The sequence below is a fragment of the Anabas testudineus genome, chromosome 23 (assembly GCF_900324465.2).
Source record: "Anabas testudineus chromosome 23, fAnaTes1.2, whole genome shotgun sequence".
Lineage (NCBI taxonomy): Eukaryota > Metazoa > Chordata > Actinopteri > Anabantiformes > Anabantidae > Anabas > Anabas testudineus.
This window is the reverse complement of record NC_046631.1, coordinates 10,001,701-10,021,384: the sequence shown is the minus strand read 5'-3', so window position 1 is coordinate 10,021,384 and position 19,684 is coordinate 10,001,701. Positions and strand designations below refer to the sequence as shown.

Sequence of the window (19,684 nt, the reverse complement as noted above, 5' to 3'; positions counted from 1 at the left end):
AGCTTAGCTTAGCCGGCATCAAAATAACAGTCACCGTTCGTGTTAGCTCACTTTTTTTCCAGACGTCCCGATGTTTCGCCTCATGCGTTGTCGTGGAATCCGCTTCATTATCACTGTTGCTCGTTACTTTAAGTCACTTTTTCTGTATTTATCCAACAAATGTTTTGAGCCTGTCGCCGCCACCTGCGCGTCAGTTCGCCCGCAGTCGGGCTCCAACGGAAGCGGTCTGTGCGGCAGTGCCACCGTGTGGCGGGGAGAGGAAGCGGTCTGTGCGGCAGTGCCACCGTGTGGCGGGGAGAGGAAGCGCACGATGAGATTAGTTTGTGACAATACAATTTCTATAAAATACACTGATTTTATTTTGCTTTAGAAGTGGAATAATTATTTTAGCCCATAAAAAAAACCCATAACCATTATTTTTCACTATTCTTCAGTTAAAATGTAATGCACAGAGCCTAAATACAGCCTATATCCATCTATGATGCAGCTATGTAAACAAGTGAGGTCATTCATTACCAATTTTATTAATGCTGCAGCACGTAACTGTTAGAGTAAAAATCTCTTAGTGTATGAATGATGTTGTGTTAATTTTGGACCCAACAGTAACTATGACGTCAGAAGATTAATGTGATGACAGGGAGGTTAAAGACATACATCAGCCTCTCATCAATGTGCATTGCTCTTCATTCCTCTGCCATCTTACATATGCTGCATGTACTAATAAGAGACCTAAATATCTTACTGGTTCAAAATGAGGAACAAATTGTGGAGATGAAACTGAGAACAAATTGTTTTTACCTTGTAATCATTAAATTGGGAGTGACGCTTTGTCTGAACTATATAACTCCTGTTTTCCTAATCAGATGAATGACTTTCAATCACTTAATTCCAGGCGTGCATTTGTTTTCTCAAGATGAAGGTGACCCAGGAAGGGACGGGTGACACCGACATTGTGACATTGTGATGATTTTAAACCAACTTTGAGTGGCAGCTAACATTAGAGGAAGGAGGATGCAAATGCAGGACTGATAGATTCATAGATGCCACAGTCGCAGCATCAATTAAGAAATTAAATCAGTCACACTTTGCCACACAGACACACAACATCATAGTGTATGTAATTTAATCCATTATAAATTACACTCACGCTGCACCACACTGCATAACAGTATCAATACATCCAGAGCAGACATCAATATTCCAACAATTATGTTTGACAGAGACCTCCACACAGGAAGGAAATCTGTTGATTGAATTCTTGCTTAATATTCATGAAAGATAGTTCGTCCTGCTTCAAAGTGCTCAGGAAAAGGCTCAGTAGTGAAACAATGTACGGATAAAAATGTGTGTAAAAAATGATGAACGGACACAAATGAATTATTACAAAATAAAAGCACAAAACCTGCCTTGGAACGTCAGCAAGTGTAACTGTAATTAGAAATTCTGCATACAGAATTGTTGTGTGTAGAAAACCTTTACCTTCGATGTTAGTTCAAGTACAAATAGTTCAGATATACACATGCTTGCAAAATAGTTTGGATTCAATTTTAAATGCTTTATCATTAAAACTTAATCATTCTATTAATTTCTAATGCTTATCAAAGTGCACCAGAAGTTCTGTCTATGCTGGTAGATTGGAACAGCGTGACCCATTTACACATACCATACACGCCGCTGGTACATACGGTGTGACCGTTAAGGCTAAGGCTGCAGTGAAGGCTCAGTTTATACTGAAGACAAGGTTTTGACCAAACGCAGTAAATTTACTATGAAATACAAACATAAAAAGTTACAATAAAAAAAAAAAAACCTCAGCACAGTTACTTTAAATGCACTTCTAATGGATCGACAAACGTTCTATTGGTTACATACAGCAGAGTTGAAAAACTCTCACATCACATGCAATAATGTTCAGCCCTAATGCAATATGGATTGACACTTATTATTCACATTTAAACTGATGCAAGGATCCTAAATCTTAAGCCTTTTTTTATCCACGTCTTTATTAGGAAATAATAATTTTAAAAAATCAGCTTTAGAAGACCTGGTAGTCTGGATAGCTGACTACCGTGTAAACCTTTTTGAAGCACCTTATAGTATCTATGTCGCCTGTGTATTATATATTTTTTTTTTAAAGCTGGTGTTGAGTCCGAGCAGTAAGTTTGTATGTGTAGAAAGAGTTCAGTGTAAATACTGACAAAAGGAGAAGTGCGTGCAATTCTGGGATGCATTAAATTACAGTTTAAATTAGTTAAATTAAAATGTCCTTATTGCAACCCAACATGTCCACTTTAATAGATAGTTTGTAAACATCATTTCTACTAGAAAATGTAGGATTTGGTTGGATTGTTGTGTTTTTTCCTGTTTTTGTGCATTTTTTTATCTTTTTGTTTCAACCTGTTTTGGCATGATTGTTATCACATCACCCTCTGCAGGATGTAGAGTATGCCGATGCTGTCGATGGTGACGAAGGTGGAGAAGTTGGATGACACGTGGATACTTTTCAGGGAACTTCCCGTTGGATAGAAGGTCTGCAGGGCCTCTCCTTTCTCCACATCCCACCACTAGACAGGAGATACGTAAAGAGACGTTTGAAAGGCTTAAACACTGTCCAAACAAATCAAGAGTCTGACAGATCAGCCTTTAAAAGTTCATGCTTTCAGAAAAAAGATGAGAACAAAGCAAGAAGCTACTGTGTGCATAGGTAACTCTCTACAAACTGTCAATGATCCAGCAAATTACTGTAGATATTCTTAAAAAGAAAAGCTGTGCGACAACCCAGTGTTTGTTGTATTAACTTGGAAACATGTTTTCAATTATTTCAGCTATGTTGATTTCATTTGTACAACTGTCTTTTTATTCTGTAACTCAGTGCCAGATCAGTTTGACTGAAAGTGTCCAGATTGGATCGGATGGCGTTTGTCTCAGATTTCAAACCTCGTTGTGACAGGTAAATAATGAAAAAGGTGTGTCATGTGAGACGAAGACAAAAAAGACAGACTGAAAGCTTTACACTGGATGCCAAAATAACCCTGGTGAATTTAATAGTATAATATTATCAGACTCAAAGTCCCACAACCCCTGCAGGCTCAAACACACAGACACAGACAAGCACCACTCCCTCTGATGCAGCAGCTTTCCTGAGTGAGTCAATTTAATCTCGGTTTAAAGTTGACATTTTCCACTGAAGCTCCATCTCACTGGGATGAATCATTAAAGACACATCAAGCCAATCATTTATAGCCTGAGAGTGTTTGGTCTGTGCACATTCAGCTTTGATAACAACTTCAAATCAAAACAAGAAATTGTTAAAAAATAAAAATGCCGACATAAGTCAAATCAATAGGCTGGTGGGAGAACAGTGGAGAAAGTTTTTGTTTTAAGCCATAGCTGCTTTGTCAATAGAAAAGCAGGCCTGATGTATCACCAGTCATATGGTGAAACTGCAACAGATGTCCTTATAGAACAATCCCAACATGCTCACAAACACAAACAGTCTATTGACAACACTAAGAGAAGATGGTTCACGAAATACTGACTTTCTCCCTCATCTCAGGTAAGTGGTACCAGATTACTGTCAACCTAACATCAAAGTACAGCAGTATAAAAGTTATAAATAGGAGTTATTGACAATACACTGTGAAAAGTGTAAGGTGTAATGTGCTGCTGGATGCTCTCAATGTGTCATGAGAGTGAACATTAACTTTTATATTTGTGCAGCATCCATCAGTAGAAATATACCCTGTAGACTGATTCAAATCATTCTAACAAAGTAATACTGCACAGGTGTTAGATGCACACTGTCTCTGCAAGCTGAGATTTCATACTCTGTAAATACAGCATATCCATATGGTATCTATAAGTGCATTCAAAATATGAGAGTTTCAGGTTCACCTCAAACTTTCAACCAGTTTAAATTGAATGCTGACTGTCAGATAAAACAAATGCATAATAGGTGATCATCAAGCTAACGGCAGCCTGCAGTGCAGCAGTGATTTTTTTTTCCCTTCAGACATTAGTCCCTCATTGTGACTGATTGGCCTGCTTGTGTCGACTTTTCCCAGCCTATAAAATCAAATCCCTCCAAATTGCAACATGCTGCTCTGATTAATTGCTCGAAAAAGAACCTACAATGCGATCAATCAATCACCTGCTGAGCCAATTCGCATAGATCCTGAAACATCTCTTCTAATTATCACAAGATGGTGGTTTAATCAGGTGCCCCACTCCCTCAATGTGTGGTCTTTGCACTGCATTGCTTGTTAGCCCTGAAGCACAGAAAGCCTAATATTGTATTTATTTTAAAACTAATAACTTAATTGTGCAGGTGTGAAAAACATCTATGAGGCTGGACTTCTTCTGGTTATTCTAAGAAGAAACTCTGGGAAATGTTTTCAAGGTCACACAGTGATACCTACAGTATGACCAGCCCCAGTTGAAACACTAAATATACAGAGCATCAAAGCCTGTAGATCATTCTTTATAAATGAAACCTGGATAGTTTTGTCCAGGGATGAAGAGAGAAAGAGAGACGAGTGACTGGATGAAGAAAGATAGACAAGATAAAGGTGGGATCAATAGAGGGGTGGAAGGATAAAACAAAAAAACACACAAAGTAGGTATCAGAGGAGGAAATGAGACTGATTGTTGAAGTGTAATTATAATAGAATTTTTTAAAAGATGGCAACCAGATGCCAGAGCGCTGACAGCTCAAACTAAGAAATAATACTCAGATGGCTGCACACATACAGATATATACAGAAATAAACAGCCAGACAGACGAGTTGGAGAACAAGAAGAGTCGGAGGACAACAAGACTGAATCTCATGGCAAACAACAGCAACAGGCAAATGATAAAACTCCAGGATGAAACAGAAAAGATCTCAAATTGTTTTAAAAAAAAGGGGAGGGGGGGATTAGAAAAGAGAAAAGAGCTAGTGCAGAATAAATGTTTAAAATAGTCTGCCTCTGTGGCAGGATGGAGGGAGTCGTGTGGACAGAAAGTGTGAAAATTTCAGTTTCAGAGTGAGGCCGGGTTTACTATGAAGAGAGAAGAAAATCACTGTGTTGAATCATTTACACGGATGGTGACGAGACTGGCATGCATATTTATGGGAGGCAGAAAATTAGATAAAGAAGCTGAGAAAAGTGAGATTACTTTGTTTTAACACAAAGAAGATGTAGGTGCACATGAACAAATGTAAACGTGGAGATTAAAGATGCTGCAGATAGAAAAACCCATTTATCTTAACACCACACGAGTGTGTTTGCATCATGGTTTGTGTGTTTTATGGGAACACACAGCAATGTTTGGTGTGTGTGACTGAAGGCAGATGTCCTCGGGGCAGATGGTTGATGTGCTGATACCAACACCATCATTGTGGGAGCACTGATTTATGGAGAAGCTAGCGATGCATGTAGCTTCTATATGGCCTAGCAGTATATGTGTATTTCTGAGCTGCTGGTGAGAGGACAATACCCTCCTGGGCATATTTACTGTGTGTTTTTGTATGATCGTCACAGCCATCTCGCTTCCATCTGTGTCGAGGCTGCTGAAATGAACACTTGGAATAGTTGGAAAATGGGTTTGTGACAATGCTAGTTGTACAGGACATGATTGCTAATGCAAGGAACAGACATACACCTGAGACTAAGTGGGAGAATAGTAAGAAAAGACAAAATAACACATTATATATTGAGTATTTAGTTCTAAAATTACATAAAACGGCTTATATTTCTGATAGATGCCCATATTAAATGTACATTTTATTCCTTCTATTCAATTCCAAGTTCTCAAGCAGTGAGTGAAAAGACCAACAGCACAAAGGAGAAGAAAAATCTTAATTCAGGAAATAAAACACTCAACAAGGGATGTCTAAATATAATACAAAGCGAGCAAATGACAAACAAGATAAAAGAGATCACATACAAAGACAAAGCAGCAACATAAAACCTCCTGCTGAAATGTTTATTATTGTAAAAATAGTGTCACTCAACCCTGTCGGGGGAGTTCAGCAGGCTTTGAAACAACACATCCATTTCTTGTATTTTAAGAAGGCTGATGATGTGACAGAGTAAAGAAGAATACAAAAAGAGCTGAAATAGTTGGTGAGGAGTATACAGATATAACCTCTGCTTTGATGGAAATTCGATGATAGACAACAACAAGGACCACCGAGCCCTTATCTATAAAGCCACACCATTCTGCATGTTCAGATAAGCTCCTTCTCAGTGTCGCACTCCAATCCACACGGGTCACACTCACATCTGGGGAAGCTCAGATAGACGCCGTGCAAGTGAGTAACCCGGATTCATTTCAGCTAAGAGCAGAGAGGCGCCAAATCTGCTCTGCCTGGCCGTCACCGTTTGCTGTGGTGAGGCTAAATAGGTCTGCTTATTCAGGCTACCTGAGGGACAGTCGGCAACGCTTACATAACATACCTGTCCCTGTGCTCACAGTTGCATCTTTCAGAAGTGGTGGAGGGAAGTAATTCATCTTCTTCTAATATAAATAGCTGTGATACAGATTCCAGGGGGAATAGGTACAGTTTCGACGCTTTATAAAAAAATCATTAAGACTCTACAGCCAGCAGGATGAACACAATGGATGGAGGCAGGGCAGGAGGGAGATTAAAGAAAGACGGGGTACCAGCCGGAGTAGATTCAGGCGATTTTGTAAGGCCACCTCTATTTCAGAAGAAAAAGCGAGAGATTTAGAGAGTGTGTGTGTGTGTGTGTGTGTGTGTGTGTGTGTGTGTGTGTGTGTGTGTGTGTGTGTGTGTGTGTGTGTGTGTGTGTGTGTGTGTGTGTGTGTGTGTCTCCATCACCATGTGCGTTTGCACACCCTGCAGTCTCCACAGGGAGAGAGAGAGAGAGACCAGGCCAAGAGTCTTGCAGACAGGGAAACAGAAACTGAGACTGAATTATTCATCCAAGGTTCCGTCCACTGAAATATTGATGCTCCGACAATCCTCTACACATCTCTCCCTCACACACTGTATTTCTTTCTTCACTTTCTCTCTACCAAATTCCTTCATTTCCTTTAATAAAGAAATTAATATGGACTGGATATAGACTGTAGAGCACTAGAGCTATTACAGCCTTGGACTGGGCAGGCTTTGCTTTTTTGTGTCATTACTTATGTCGTGCAGAGAAAAAGACAAATCTATATAAATTCTTACATTGTTACTATCCAAATATTTAATATGTACAAAAATCAATGTGTTTAGTGATCCATGCAAAGAAAGTTCATGCACATATTCAGTGTGTATGTACAGCGTCTACATGCATTTTGTGCAAATACAGAAAGAGCAACAATCAAAGCACATGATGAGATTTGAAAGGATGAAAAATCGAAGGTTTAGATCCAAACAAATGAGCCCGGTGTGAAATTGGCATAAAAATAAAATAGCAGATAAAGGGGCTCTGAAAGTGTAAAAGAGAGAAGGAAAACGAGAAAGAGCTAAATTAAGACGAAGGCAGTTACCGTGGGTATCCGTGCATTTTAAGAAAACATACACCGTCACATCTCCTTCCACCTTATCAGCCTATCACCGATCTTCCATCTCCACTCTGCCTTATTTTGTCTCCGTGTGATTCACACACACAAAGGCCCTTCTCCAGCCAGAGAGACAATTAACCCAGGCTTAATGAGCAACGCAGGGGAGGCAACTGCCTCACAGAGACAGATAAATATTTCACTAGTCTGTGTTTATACCCCAAGCCTGACAACAAGAGCACAGAAACCAGGCCACATTCATTGAAGCGTCGTCTCTCTTGCTTTGTCTCATATGTGAGCAAGCCAGTGCAAATGGCTGAATGGGTAGCCAAGCACATGTGGAAAATGCATCTGTCCTGTGTGCATTTTGACCACATAAAGAAAGTACGCACACTGAAATGAGAAAATGATGATAAAAAAATAGAACAATGAATTCTGAGAAGAAGACAGATGCAATTTCCAGAGCTGTTGTGCGTCTTGTGAGCATGTGTAGGTATTTTTAGAGGCAGGTCTGCTTCTACACTGGAGCAGCACTGCAGGGTGCTTACTTCTGAAACAGCATGGAGACAGAGAAGCATTGAGTGAAATCAAAACTGTGAACGCTGCTTGAACCGGCAAACGGTGGCCTGTTATGCTGGCTCATTTGAATACATGTCTTCTCAGAAGGACATCAAAATGCATTATTTCCATCTCTCAACCAGCTTTGCAGGAAGAGAGGCTGTGGAGATCAAAGTAAAAGCTGAGAGGTGGTACTAGCCTGTTAACCAAAATAAAATAGCATTAATACCCAATGTCTTAATGTGGCAAAAGTTTCAGTGTAAAGAAAAAAGCGCTCAAGGGAGATCAAATGAAAGATTAATAAAACCCATGATGAAATTCAGTCATTTCTACTCCAGATAATGTGTCCGGAAAAGATTCATGAAAGCAACTCTGAACCATGAACTTAAAGAGGAAAAAGAGGAAGTTAAAAAGCCCAGTTTGCCAAAATAGTGCAACTGTTAATAAAGCTGTGGTTCAGTGTATCAATAAATAGTGTATAAACCATCCCGTATTTATGTGCTAAATAAAATATAATGATAATAATAATAATTACATACTTTATTGATCCTTTATGAAAATTATGGTTGGACAACTGCCAGACAGTACATATCAGCGCTACTACGGGGTTTTGCTGTCTTGTGCAAGGACACCTCAACAGCTAACTAGGAGTAACCAGGAATCGAACCACTAACCGTGGGGTTTATTGACGACTGCTCTACTACAAGACAACCAGATGTATGTCAAAACGTTGTACAGCCCAATTAAATGTAGACAAGAGAGGCTGAAAACGACTCTCTATAAGTCAGGTAGAGTAAACCTGGAATCCAGATGGCAAAAACATTTGAATGTACTATGTAGCATCATCTTGCTGGTCATTAGTTTTGTTCTGCGTTTCTAATTTCAGCTTTTTCCTCAGACTGTCACAAATTACTTAATTAACAAGTATTCTCTATGTTCTTTGCTACATCACAAACTCTTTTATATCTAAATACACACACATGGTCACGTCTGTTGTCATTCCTGGACAAAAGAACCTGCATAACCAACTTGTCATGGCATTTACTTTTGTCTCATTATACAACAATATTGATTTTTTGTTAAGTTTTCTAACCTTCACAGGTTTTCCCGTCCATTAAATGTCTCTTGAATGAAGGTCAGTACAAGCCTAACAAAGTTTCAGGCAAAGAAATTTTGTTGTGTGAAACCAATCTCCCATAATTTAAGAGCATGTCTGACCTACTGTACAATATAAACATCGGTTTAGAAAACAGCATGACATTAAGAACAAATAAGCTGGTGAAAAAAGTTTGCTTCCAGCAATAGAGGTCCAGCTTTTAACATAAGGTCACCAAAGCTGGCAGACAAAGAAAATCACAACAAATGGTGTAGACCACAAGCGATAACACCTCAGGAGAACACAGGGAAACCAGGTCTTGTGGGAACTGAGGAGGCAGAAAAAGCAGAAAAATAGGAAGTGAAAGTGTAAGAAGGTGAGATAGGATGAAATTGTGTTTCTCCCTCTCTCCTCCATTACTGTCTTGGCTGATAAGTGATGTCTGACAACACTGGTGGCAGGGGAGAACCGTCATCTAAAACACTCCCATCTATCTAGGGAGACATTGTTTGGAAGTGTGTGTGTGTGTGTGAAGTGTGAAGATGTGGGTGTCTATGTTGGTGTGCCTGTGAAAAGAAGAAAAAACTATGTATATGTTGCTACTGTCCTGGTCCAGTAAAGAGACGACATCTCTTCAGCTTTTAAATAGGTATCTCACTCTGATGTTGTATTAACTGTACCCTGCAGCCGTCGTACTGTATTTAGAAGCCTTAGTTTAGTTAATTTCTCCTAACTAGATTTTCTCACATGGCAAAAAGAGTCCTCTTGTCAATTTTGAATCTGCGGTAACACAAGGGTGATTAACTTATTTTTATAATTCAGCAGCAGGGTGATGATTCAATCAGTGAGTCCAACCCAGTTGTAATAGGAGTCTGGCCTTTAAAAGCTGGTTTAATGAAACAAAGTCTCTGTTCACTCAATAAACACATCTGAGAATCTAATAATAAAATAAAAATAGGTACAGTTAGAAAGATGTCAGTATTAATAAAGGGAATTTTTTCATTGCTTTGTTTTGTTTGAAGCAGCTTTGTGTGAATTATTCTGGGCTGCAGGGCGTCTTGTGTGTGTGTGCAGTCAGGATGAGCCTTTTCACACCTGCCTCCTCCCTCTTGGTTCATGGCACTGTGACAGATTGTCACATTGGTGTTTGGAGAGTGTGTTTGTGTCTTTGTGTGTGTGCGTGTGGCGTTTGTGAGTCAGTCAAGGCCAGGTGTGAGACAGGTACAGCATTTCCTGGTGGGACCCGGAGCAGAGAGAAGAAGAACTAACCAGAGTCAGTGTAGGATGTAACTGTCTGTCTCAGAGGAGTGGTGCACACCACTTCATCACACTCTGACAAACACACACGCAAATGCACACACAAACACTTCTCTGTTTGCTGGCATGTATACATTCCCAATTTTACAACCTTATGCACCAATACAAATGAAACACGGCTGATAAGAAGCAAAGACATGTTTAATTAAATACTCGACACACACCAGGTGATTGGACAAGCACATATACAGCACACAATAGCCTGCTGCTTTTAATTACAGTCACACCACTCCCTGGCCATGCAGAGAGCGAGAGCGTGATAAAACAGACAGAGAGAAGTAAAGGGAGGCAGAGAAAAGGGAGAAAAAGGCAGTTTGAGACATTATAAAGGCAGGAGTACTGATAGAAATAAGTAAAAAAAAAGATATGAGGACAAACGAGACAACATCATGCAACGCAGGGAACCAGAGAGACAAATAGAAGGAGGCAAACAATAAGCACTCCTCATGCTACAAGCCTCACGTTGCATCACATCAACCCATCAACTGAGTGAGAACCATGGGAGACATCACCCGCTGTCACTTCTCTTGCTTTTATCCGACCAATAACATCATCATCCCGTTTAGCAGCAACAGCAACACACTGAGTCACTCTGTGCAAAGGCTGCTGATGTTCAGAGCTGCGATCAGAGAGGAAAACTCTCCACTGAATCACATAATCATAAGAAAAAAGTGCCTTCTACTGCTCTGCTTATTTTTATCTATTTTTACAGCAACCTATCACAGCAATGACAGAATACACTTCACACAAATCACAGTTGGTGTACTTGTGTAAAGCTAATGCTAGAAAATCTGTGTTGTGTGTGTAATTTAGAAAAAAGGAAACTTTAACGGATTTAAATCATAATCAACAAAATAATCATTGTACCAAACAGTGCTTAAAGGGGTTGTGTACGGTCACGCATAATCCAAATTAATCTTATCTTGCTGGTATTTACAAATAGCCTCTAAAAAGATTTGCCACAGTCTTCAAATTCTGACATGTTTGTTCTTCTGTATGTGCAAAATCCTTCACTGGAGCTTAAAGTTGTGTGGTCTTATAAAGTTTGGCATAACTGTTCTATTTTGCCTCCCACAGAAACTCTCAAACTATAGGTATGTTCTAAAAACAGCAACCGTTTTTGTAATATTAACCATTTAAATGATGAACTATAAACACAACGCTTGCCCCATAATGTTGTGTCTTAAAAGCAGAGCCGCAATGAAGTCATCAGAACTTCTATTGATTTGATGCCAGTTATAAATGTGGTGGTAAAACAGGTTTATAAGTGTTAGTTTCTACTTCCAGAAAACAACAACAAAAAAAGTTTGTACTGCTCCACAAAGCCTTTTATGGAATTCAAGCCAAACTTTAATATCAATCAGTCTACATCCATGATCCAAATGCACATGTTACACAATCCCCCTGATCCTCCATAATGAAATCTCTCCCCAACGCCAGCTGAGGATAAATACAAACCAAATACCCTTATGATGACTAAGATGATTGCCAAGCCTTTTCCTAAGACCTAAAATAATAACTGCATTCCATGGGTGGTGGTGGCCATTCCCACAGTGCTGTAAAATTGTTGTGTGAAAGAATTTTGAAATTCCTGACTCAAGAGTGAGACTTTAGCCGATAAGAAAGACAGATTTCAATGAGTAAAATTACATAGGTATGTTGAAAATAACTTTAAAACGGGAGATACACCTTTAGGATAATCGCTAAGGCAGAAAGATTATTATCCGAGCTCCTCACTCTGAAGGCTATATTACATATCACAAGTTGCACACTCTCTTTTATGATAATCACAGTGACAGACAGGGTGGCCTCTCACAGCGGTCCGGCCGACACACAGTATGATTAATCAATCAAAGCTCTCAACTTGGGGAGAGGGGGGAGAGAGGGTTCACCCTTTAAGACAGGCATAATAATCTGTCACAGCTCCTAACATCCACATGCTGATCCATCAAGTCAACAGCAATCTGCAAGCTGATTCACAGAAAAATTATGACTGTCAAGATGATGTAATGGAAGATGAAGCTGATGAGCTCTACATTAGTACGTTAGAGCAGAGCAGGCATGTATGTAGAGTTCATTAATAAACAAACTACAGGATAATATAGTGGATTTCAGTGGCTTTCAAATAATTTGAAACCCCATAGTTAAGAAACACTACCAAAGTGGGAGGTGGCAACAACACATCAGCATATGCAACACCATAAATTATATACTGTGTTTACTTATCACAATAAAAATATCAACCATGTGTACGTGCACAAATAGAAATGACCACTTGTTTAATTATGTCTTTCACAAGCAGACAGATTTTTGCCATTTTTGAATCTGCTAATCGGAACTATTTGAATGAATTATGTTTTGAGGATAAAGCTACCAGTTTTGTGTAAATTATTCCTGCTTCCAGCTTTATTCCAGCTATATTTTGATAATTGGTATTAGGTGAAAGACTCTCATTAAGATTGAGCTCATTTATAAGTCTGTCGACAGAAATCAGACAAGACCACAATGTGATGCATTACAGTACAGTAACATATCCATCGACCCACACATGCAGGCAGGTACAAACAAACTTGTGCATGCACATATTCATGCACACAACCCCACACACAGAAACAGGAGTAACCTGAGATAAAAAAAAAAAGCCTCATCGATCAGAACTGTTGTCTCTCGAGGATTACATCATTACCCAGCAAATAGCGAATCAGATCACAGCGAAGACTACACGCTCTTTGACACCATCAAAGGTTAATGCCAACAAGAAAGAGGCAAGCATACACAATAACTTACACATATGCACACAAAGACTTTTCCTGTCACATCACAAGCAGGACTTTATTATTCTCTAGGACAGAGGTTCCCAAACTTGGTGCTTCAGATCTAAGTAGTCAGCTGTGGGCCTTGGGAATCCCTGCTCTAATGTAATGCACCACTTTAACTATTCTCGTGTAACAGTGCCACATGTTGGAGGAACGTTTTTATTATTTCATAGAAAACATAGACACAGTGAAAACGGTAAAAGTTATGCAAAGTGCTGCATGTCTTAGTCAAAGTGCCTGTATATGCTCTAGTTCATGTGTGGGCAGGGACGAGGAACACAGTTGATTTCAGTGCCAACTGCTAGTCTGTATTGTACTGGGACAAATACAGGTCTGTACTGTACATCAATCCATTATCTAAGATTCAAGAGGACATAAAAAGCTGATAATCAAACTCTACATTGGAAATAAATGTCTTAAAACAATTCCTGAACTTTTTATTGTGTGTTCGATTTGCTCTTTAATAAAAGAATTGAATGACTTGACAACAGTACTATTCCTCTTGTAAAGTTGAACGGTCAAGCTGGGGTCTTTTGTTGTTGTTTTTTTTAGAGCTAAAAGAGATGAGTATGCTATGTTAGGACAATCTCTTAATTTCTTCCTTCAGACTGTAACTCCACTGTTACTCCTTGCAACTAAAGCATTATGGCAAATAACCTGCATGTGTCATTGTACCTTGATGTAGCCACCAGTCGAGACCAGAAGAGAGTTGTCTGGGGAGAAGTGAAGGTCGGTCACCCAGCCTCCGTGGAGGGAGTCCATGCCGTCTTTACCATCCCGAGAACAAATCTTCAGCAGAGAGCCGTCCTTCACACTCCAGACCTGTTATTCAACAGCCTTATTTTAACCAACATGAAGTCTGTGTACCTCATTAACAACAAAGATGCTCACTGTGTAAATGTGTTGGTAAAATACATAAATTATATGCATCTTAAGGTACTGTATCGACAGATAGAGTTTGCACAGTTGTCATGGAGATGGCTTAGTTATCACATGGCCTAAATATGAAGTTCTGATCCTGCATTAACAGGTGGTCGTACATGGGGAGGTAACATCTGTCTTTGTTCCTGGATTTTTCTAAAATCAGGTCACATATTAACAGTAACATTAACACTAACAGTCTCCATGGCAACTGTGAAAAACCTATAAATTTATGACATTCATGCTGAAAGTGTGTTTATATATTTTAGCAGTTTTCTAAGGTCAAGAACGAACATTCAATGCAATAAAAAAGGAAATTAAATTTGAGAATCTGTGCAGACATACAGTCTAATCTAAATGAACGCAACATATATTTTATCCTTTGTTCTTAGCTTATTTGAGTCTTTATATACTGTTGATGGGTTTCATATTGGTTGTGTATGTGTGTCCAAAATAAAGAGGTTACTAATCTGAGTTGAATCTACCCGGTCAAATGATTAAGTGCATGATGAACTGATTGTCACTAGTGCAGCACATCTATCATCTACTGCTGTTATGCAACTGTTTGACAATGACACATCACACATATACGCTATATTTAACACTTTCAGTGCTTTTGTACTGCACATTTATTTCCATAGAGACAGGGGTGAGATTTCAGCGTGGTTTGTGTGATCGAATCTGATGATTCTGCCATTTCTCGATAATGGAGCAGTTCAGCTCAGAGGCCACCGGAGGGCATTAACCCTTTGTTGAAACATGCTGTGCAACCATATGTTGCACCAGATTGAATGGCGCTGAATGACTTTTGTGGATCTTCCTCTCCGCTTCTCACACAGACTAACTTTTTATTTACTGCATATGTGTTTGTGTGTATGTGTTTGTCTACAAAGGGTGTGATTCCAAAAACCTTGGGGATCTAATTTGGCAGCCCGAGTCCTCTCCTTCACCTCCCACTGTCAGACATCTCCTCCTCTTCCTGCTCTCTTCATCCCAACTTCTCACACAACCTGCACCTCCTCCTGTTCCCACACCCCCTCCTGAGAAGGAACCCTGCCTCCGTCTTTTCATCTCACCCCTCTTTACTGCACTGCAGCAATCATGACATATTAGCAAGCACTTTATCTAAATGAGTGATGAGATGTAATTATGGGGTGATCTCTGGAATGAATGTTGACTGCTGTAATTGCACTTTTGTATGCTACACAGCAAATGAGATGGTTTAAGGCATTGTCACTACTCCTCATACAAGTAACACGTTATTTGGTGTGTGTGGACACTGATGTGAGTATCTTGAGGCAAGATGCTCAGTGGGAAGTCTTTCCTCGCATATCATCTATAGCCTTTACACTTTCTTCCAAATTACTGCCATCGATCCTTCCACTTTTTTTCCCCACCTCATTTCCACCATCAATCCCCAAACTCTTCATCCTGCCAAGATGAGCAGAAATGCAAAGACTAAAGAAAGGCTGCATAATCGGAACACACACCCGAATCTCTCCATTGTCGTCTCCAGTTGCAAGGCATCGTCTGTCCCAGGAGAATCGGCAGCTTCGGACACAGCCTTGGTGACCCCTCAGCGTTTGGAGACACTGCCAGGACTCACAGAGCCACAGCTGGAAGCAAAAAGTCATGCATCAGGAAAACTGCAGAAGCAGAAGTAATTACATCAATTGAGTATAAAACTTTCAGATACAACAGTGATAAACTTCATTGACTTAAGTTTTGCACTACACTATAATAATAATAAAAATACCAATAATAATAATAATAATGGTATGGAAGTATTGTTTATCTTGCTCAATCCAGTCTTCATCTGTTCATCGGTCTGGAGGACAAATAATGGTTTGAAATGCAGAACTATTGTTGTATAAAACAACTGTTAATGAGTGCCCTCTCACTATCTGCATCTCTGCCTCTCATCCATTGTTCTTTTTATACTCCTTCCTTCCTTTCTCTTCCTTTCCTAGTGTTTTTTCTCTGTGTTTCTTCCTCACCCCGATTGCATCCTGTACTGCACAGAAAATAACACAGCTCATAATTAGATACTTCATTTGGCAGCTGGCTAACTACAGTATGTCTTTACACAAAAGTCCCATGCATCTGAAGGTCAGGAGAAAAAAATAGGAAAGAGAGAGATATGGGGAAGAAAATGAGCAAAACAAAACAATATCCCTTTTTTTGTGGTTCTCAACAAAAACAAACATGACCGAGTCTTTTGATTCAACCCCTAAATAGATGGAGACCTGGGACTTTGGTGTGCGTTTTGATCTACCAAAGCCCGTACTCGGTCTGGAGAGCAAGGACTATGTGACTGGCAGCTAACCAGACTCATAACACACACATAGACACCTCAATTATCATCTCTGCCAAATCCATAAAACACACATTCTCCCTCACTACCACCCATTGACTGAAGCCAGCTTGGCTCGCAACCCAGTGGCTGTTCTCTACTGTAAGTGTCAACCAAATCCAAATTCCCATGAGAAACTTTGGTGGTGGCTCTAGATGAACTGATTTAACAAATGTCTGCATGAGTTGCTTTGCATAGTTTTGCTGGACTCTCACCACCAGCTTTAATTCATGGTTGAATATAGAAGTATAAATTAAACACTAAAGCCACAATCATTTAGGATTTAAGAAAATGAATGATTCTGAAAAGAGGCAAGTGTCAAAGCTCATGCAGCCTCAATACACTTCACATCCACCCTGGAGTATGAAAAGCAATGATTTAAAAGCAGCTTGCGAAAAAACCACATCTCCGTCCCACTGAGTCAGTCAAAGTCAGGCCAAAGTCAAACACTGTAGTGTTGGTAAATGGCAACCTGGCAAAGACTACATGCAGGGAGGACGGTGGGTCAGTTGCAGGCTAGTCCGCCTGCCAGGCTGGTGGGTCAGCCAGTCCATGGGCTGTAGTCTGATTAAATAATCACTAGATGTGAAAGCTGGAGGACAGACTGACCTGCAGCTAACTCACCAGGCCTGAAACCATGTGCTACATGCTAATCTCTAATGCCCCTTGCTTCCCTACTGGAGAAACTTAACTTCAAATATCACCTACAGTAACACACTGATGTCTATTTGCTGTAAGAAATCAGTTTGGCAGGAGGTTTGAGAGTCGATGCTGATGTGTAATAGGTCACATTATTACTGTACACACAGATATGTATAAAACAGATATGCCCCAACTCATGAGCAGATGAGTGTAAGTGTTAAACCTTAGCAGTCTTGTCAGCAGAGGTGGTGGCGAAGAAACACCCGTCTGGTGAGACATGACAAGACAGAATGGCTCCATTATGGGCTTCAATGTCCTGCAGCTTCTCTCCACTTTCTATGTCCCACACCTTGACAGTGCCGTCGAAGGACCAGGACAACAGCCTGGTGCTGGTAGGTGAGTTGGGGAGCAGAGAGAAGCATCTGACCTGTTCCTTGTGACCCTGAAGAACTTTACACTCCCCTGACTGCCACTTCCACACCTACAGAGGAACAAAGAGGCAAAGAGGGACAAGACATCATTTAGCCATTTTTAGCATTTTCAGCCAACATTTACAGAATTTAATACTTGCTCTGATAAATGATGTTTAAAAAGCTAAAATGTCTGAATTAAGAGCAATTGTAGGATTAAAGTTAGTTAAAATTAACTTAAAATACAGCGAGTTTTGGTGTTTGAGTAGGATCTGGGTCTTATTCCTATAAATGTGTTCATTCTTTAAATAAGTCTTTGCACTTTCTAGTTTTTTCGTAGAGTCAGTAAACAAAACATTAATTTTGTTTGCACTAAAATCTCCACATTAGTGATGCCCTGTCAAGACTGACACAATTATGGGAATAGAGTGCTTGTTTTATGTGCGCAGGCAGGAAAATGAGCAGAGACAGAAGTTTGGCTGAGCTTCAAGACGAGGGCAGGACAGGCAGATTGTCTTATATATCCTAGTGTGCAATGTTGCATCTTTTCAGCTTTTAAGTAGAATATGTCATTGGTCCAAAGGTTAGAATCCATCACCAGCTAACATCAGTGTCTTTAGAGCTCTTTACATTCATTCTGCATCTGCATTAACATCTAAATACACACTTCAATTTCCTAGCGAGCACATGTCAAACAGCATGAATTTGAATAGCTTCGGAATAATCGGCGGACGATCTGAGAATAGTGATGGCGTAGGCAGCATCCGCATGAATACTGAACGAGGTGCTGCGTTGTCTGAGAGGGGAGAAAGTGCTGCAGTGGACAGGTCTGTCAGGAAAAACAAAACATGAAGAAGGAGGAAGAGATGAGAGGGAAGGAGAAGAAAGGGGAAGTGAGCAATAGAGCATGAACAGTGGGGTTTGACAGAGCACAATGGCCAAAATACACACACATACTCACACACAAACACAAATAGGCGCTCACAATAAGCACAAGGGTGGAAAGGGAGATAAGGAGCTATCGAGTACACCATAGTCATAGTCAAAGTCATAGCAAGAGAAAAGAGGAGAAGGAAGTGGGGGATAAGGAATGAAAAGGTGAAGAGGCAGACAGAGAAGTTGGTAAAGTGTAACAGGTAGGGTACGATGAAAACACCACGTAGACATGAAACACAGTGAGGATGAGTGATTCAGCAGAGCAGGCAGTTTTACTCCAGTTGAGGTATAGGGGAGAAGGCTAATCGATAGCAGAGAAGAAAAATGAGACACAAGCTGGGGGAGGAGGTAATGGAACACACCACGAATTAGGCAAGAAAAGGTGGTGAGGATAAAGAATGGAGTGATGAATGGGAGAAACACAAACAAGAAAACCAAGCAGAAAATAAACACTAAGCATAAAAGGAAGGAAGAAACCGTGAAAGGTGAGGAAATACATACCCTTATGGTGGTGTCCTCTGAGGAAGTGATAAGTGTCTGCCCATTCTGGCTGAACTGGCAGTGTAGCACCGTTTTCGTATGTCCCAGCAGAGTGACCAGAGGCTTGCCAGAGGGCACCTCGAACACCTGTAAGAAGAAAAAAACAACACCATCAATATTTAAGTTATTAATAATCAGATGCAATGTGTTTAAAGACATAAAAAAGGCTCAAAAGTGCCAAGAAGTCACACAAAGTTCACCTCTGGTGTCTAGAAACATCTCTGCAAGGTTTAAATGAGCCACGATATTCTAAGGGATGAAAGATTTCTGAGAAAATTTCCTGAAAAATCCCCACAAAAAGTCCCATTTGAAGGGAATACTTAAGAAGGAGAGAGGTGACATGCTGCTGCTGGTTTGATGGTGATAAGCACATCAAAATGAAAATGGAGTTGGGAGAAAACTGTGAGGTTTGAGTGTGACCGTTCAGTTCGGTCAAGGCCGCAGAGGGCTGCAGGGGGTGTGACATCCCTGCAGACATTAGTCAGGGAGTCAAAGAACAAAACAGCTTTGATGCTCAAAAAATTCAGCAAGCAGGCAAAAACGTTGACAGGGTGCAATAGATAGCTGCTTCCACATAGAACTCAGTTATAATAAGCT

The 19,684-nt window shown here is 40.1% G+C and overlaps 1 protein-coding gene across 1 annotated transcript in view; it reads right to left on the bottom strand.

Moving 5' to 3' along the window:
* Positions 1-1,106: 1,106 nt before the first annotated feature.
* The window catches only part of apaf1 (apoptotic peptidase activating factor 1), a 30,960-nt gene continuing 12,382 nt past the window's right edge, over positions 1,107-19,684 (bottom strand). Inside the window, exons 22-26 of the mRNA XM_026362581.1 lie at positions 19,049-19,174; positions 17,425-17,682; positions 15,697-15,822; positions 13,961-14,107; positions 1,107-2,564 (exon numbers count right to left, since the gene is read on the bottom strand). Coding sequence (XP_026218366.1) covers positions 2,418-2,564; positions 13,961-14,107; positions 15,697-15,822; positions 17,425-17,682; positions 19,049-19,174 — 804 coding nt within the window. The 3' untranslated portion in view covers positions 1,107-2,417. The remainder of the gene's footprint in view (positions 2,565-13,960; positions 14,108-15,696; positions 15,823-17,424; positions 17,683-19,048; positions 19,175-19,684) is intronic.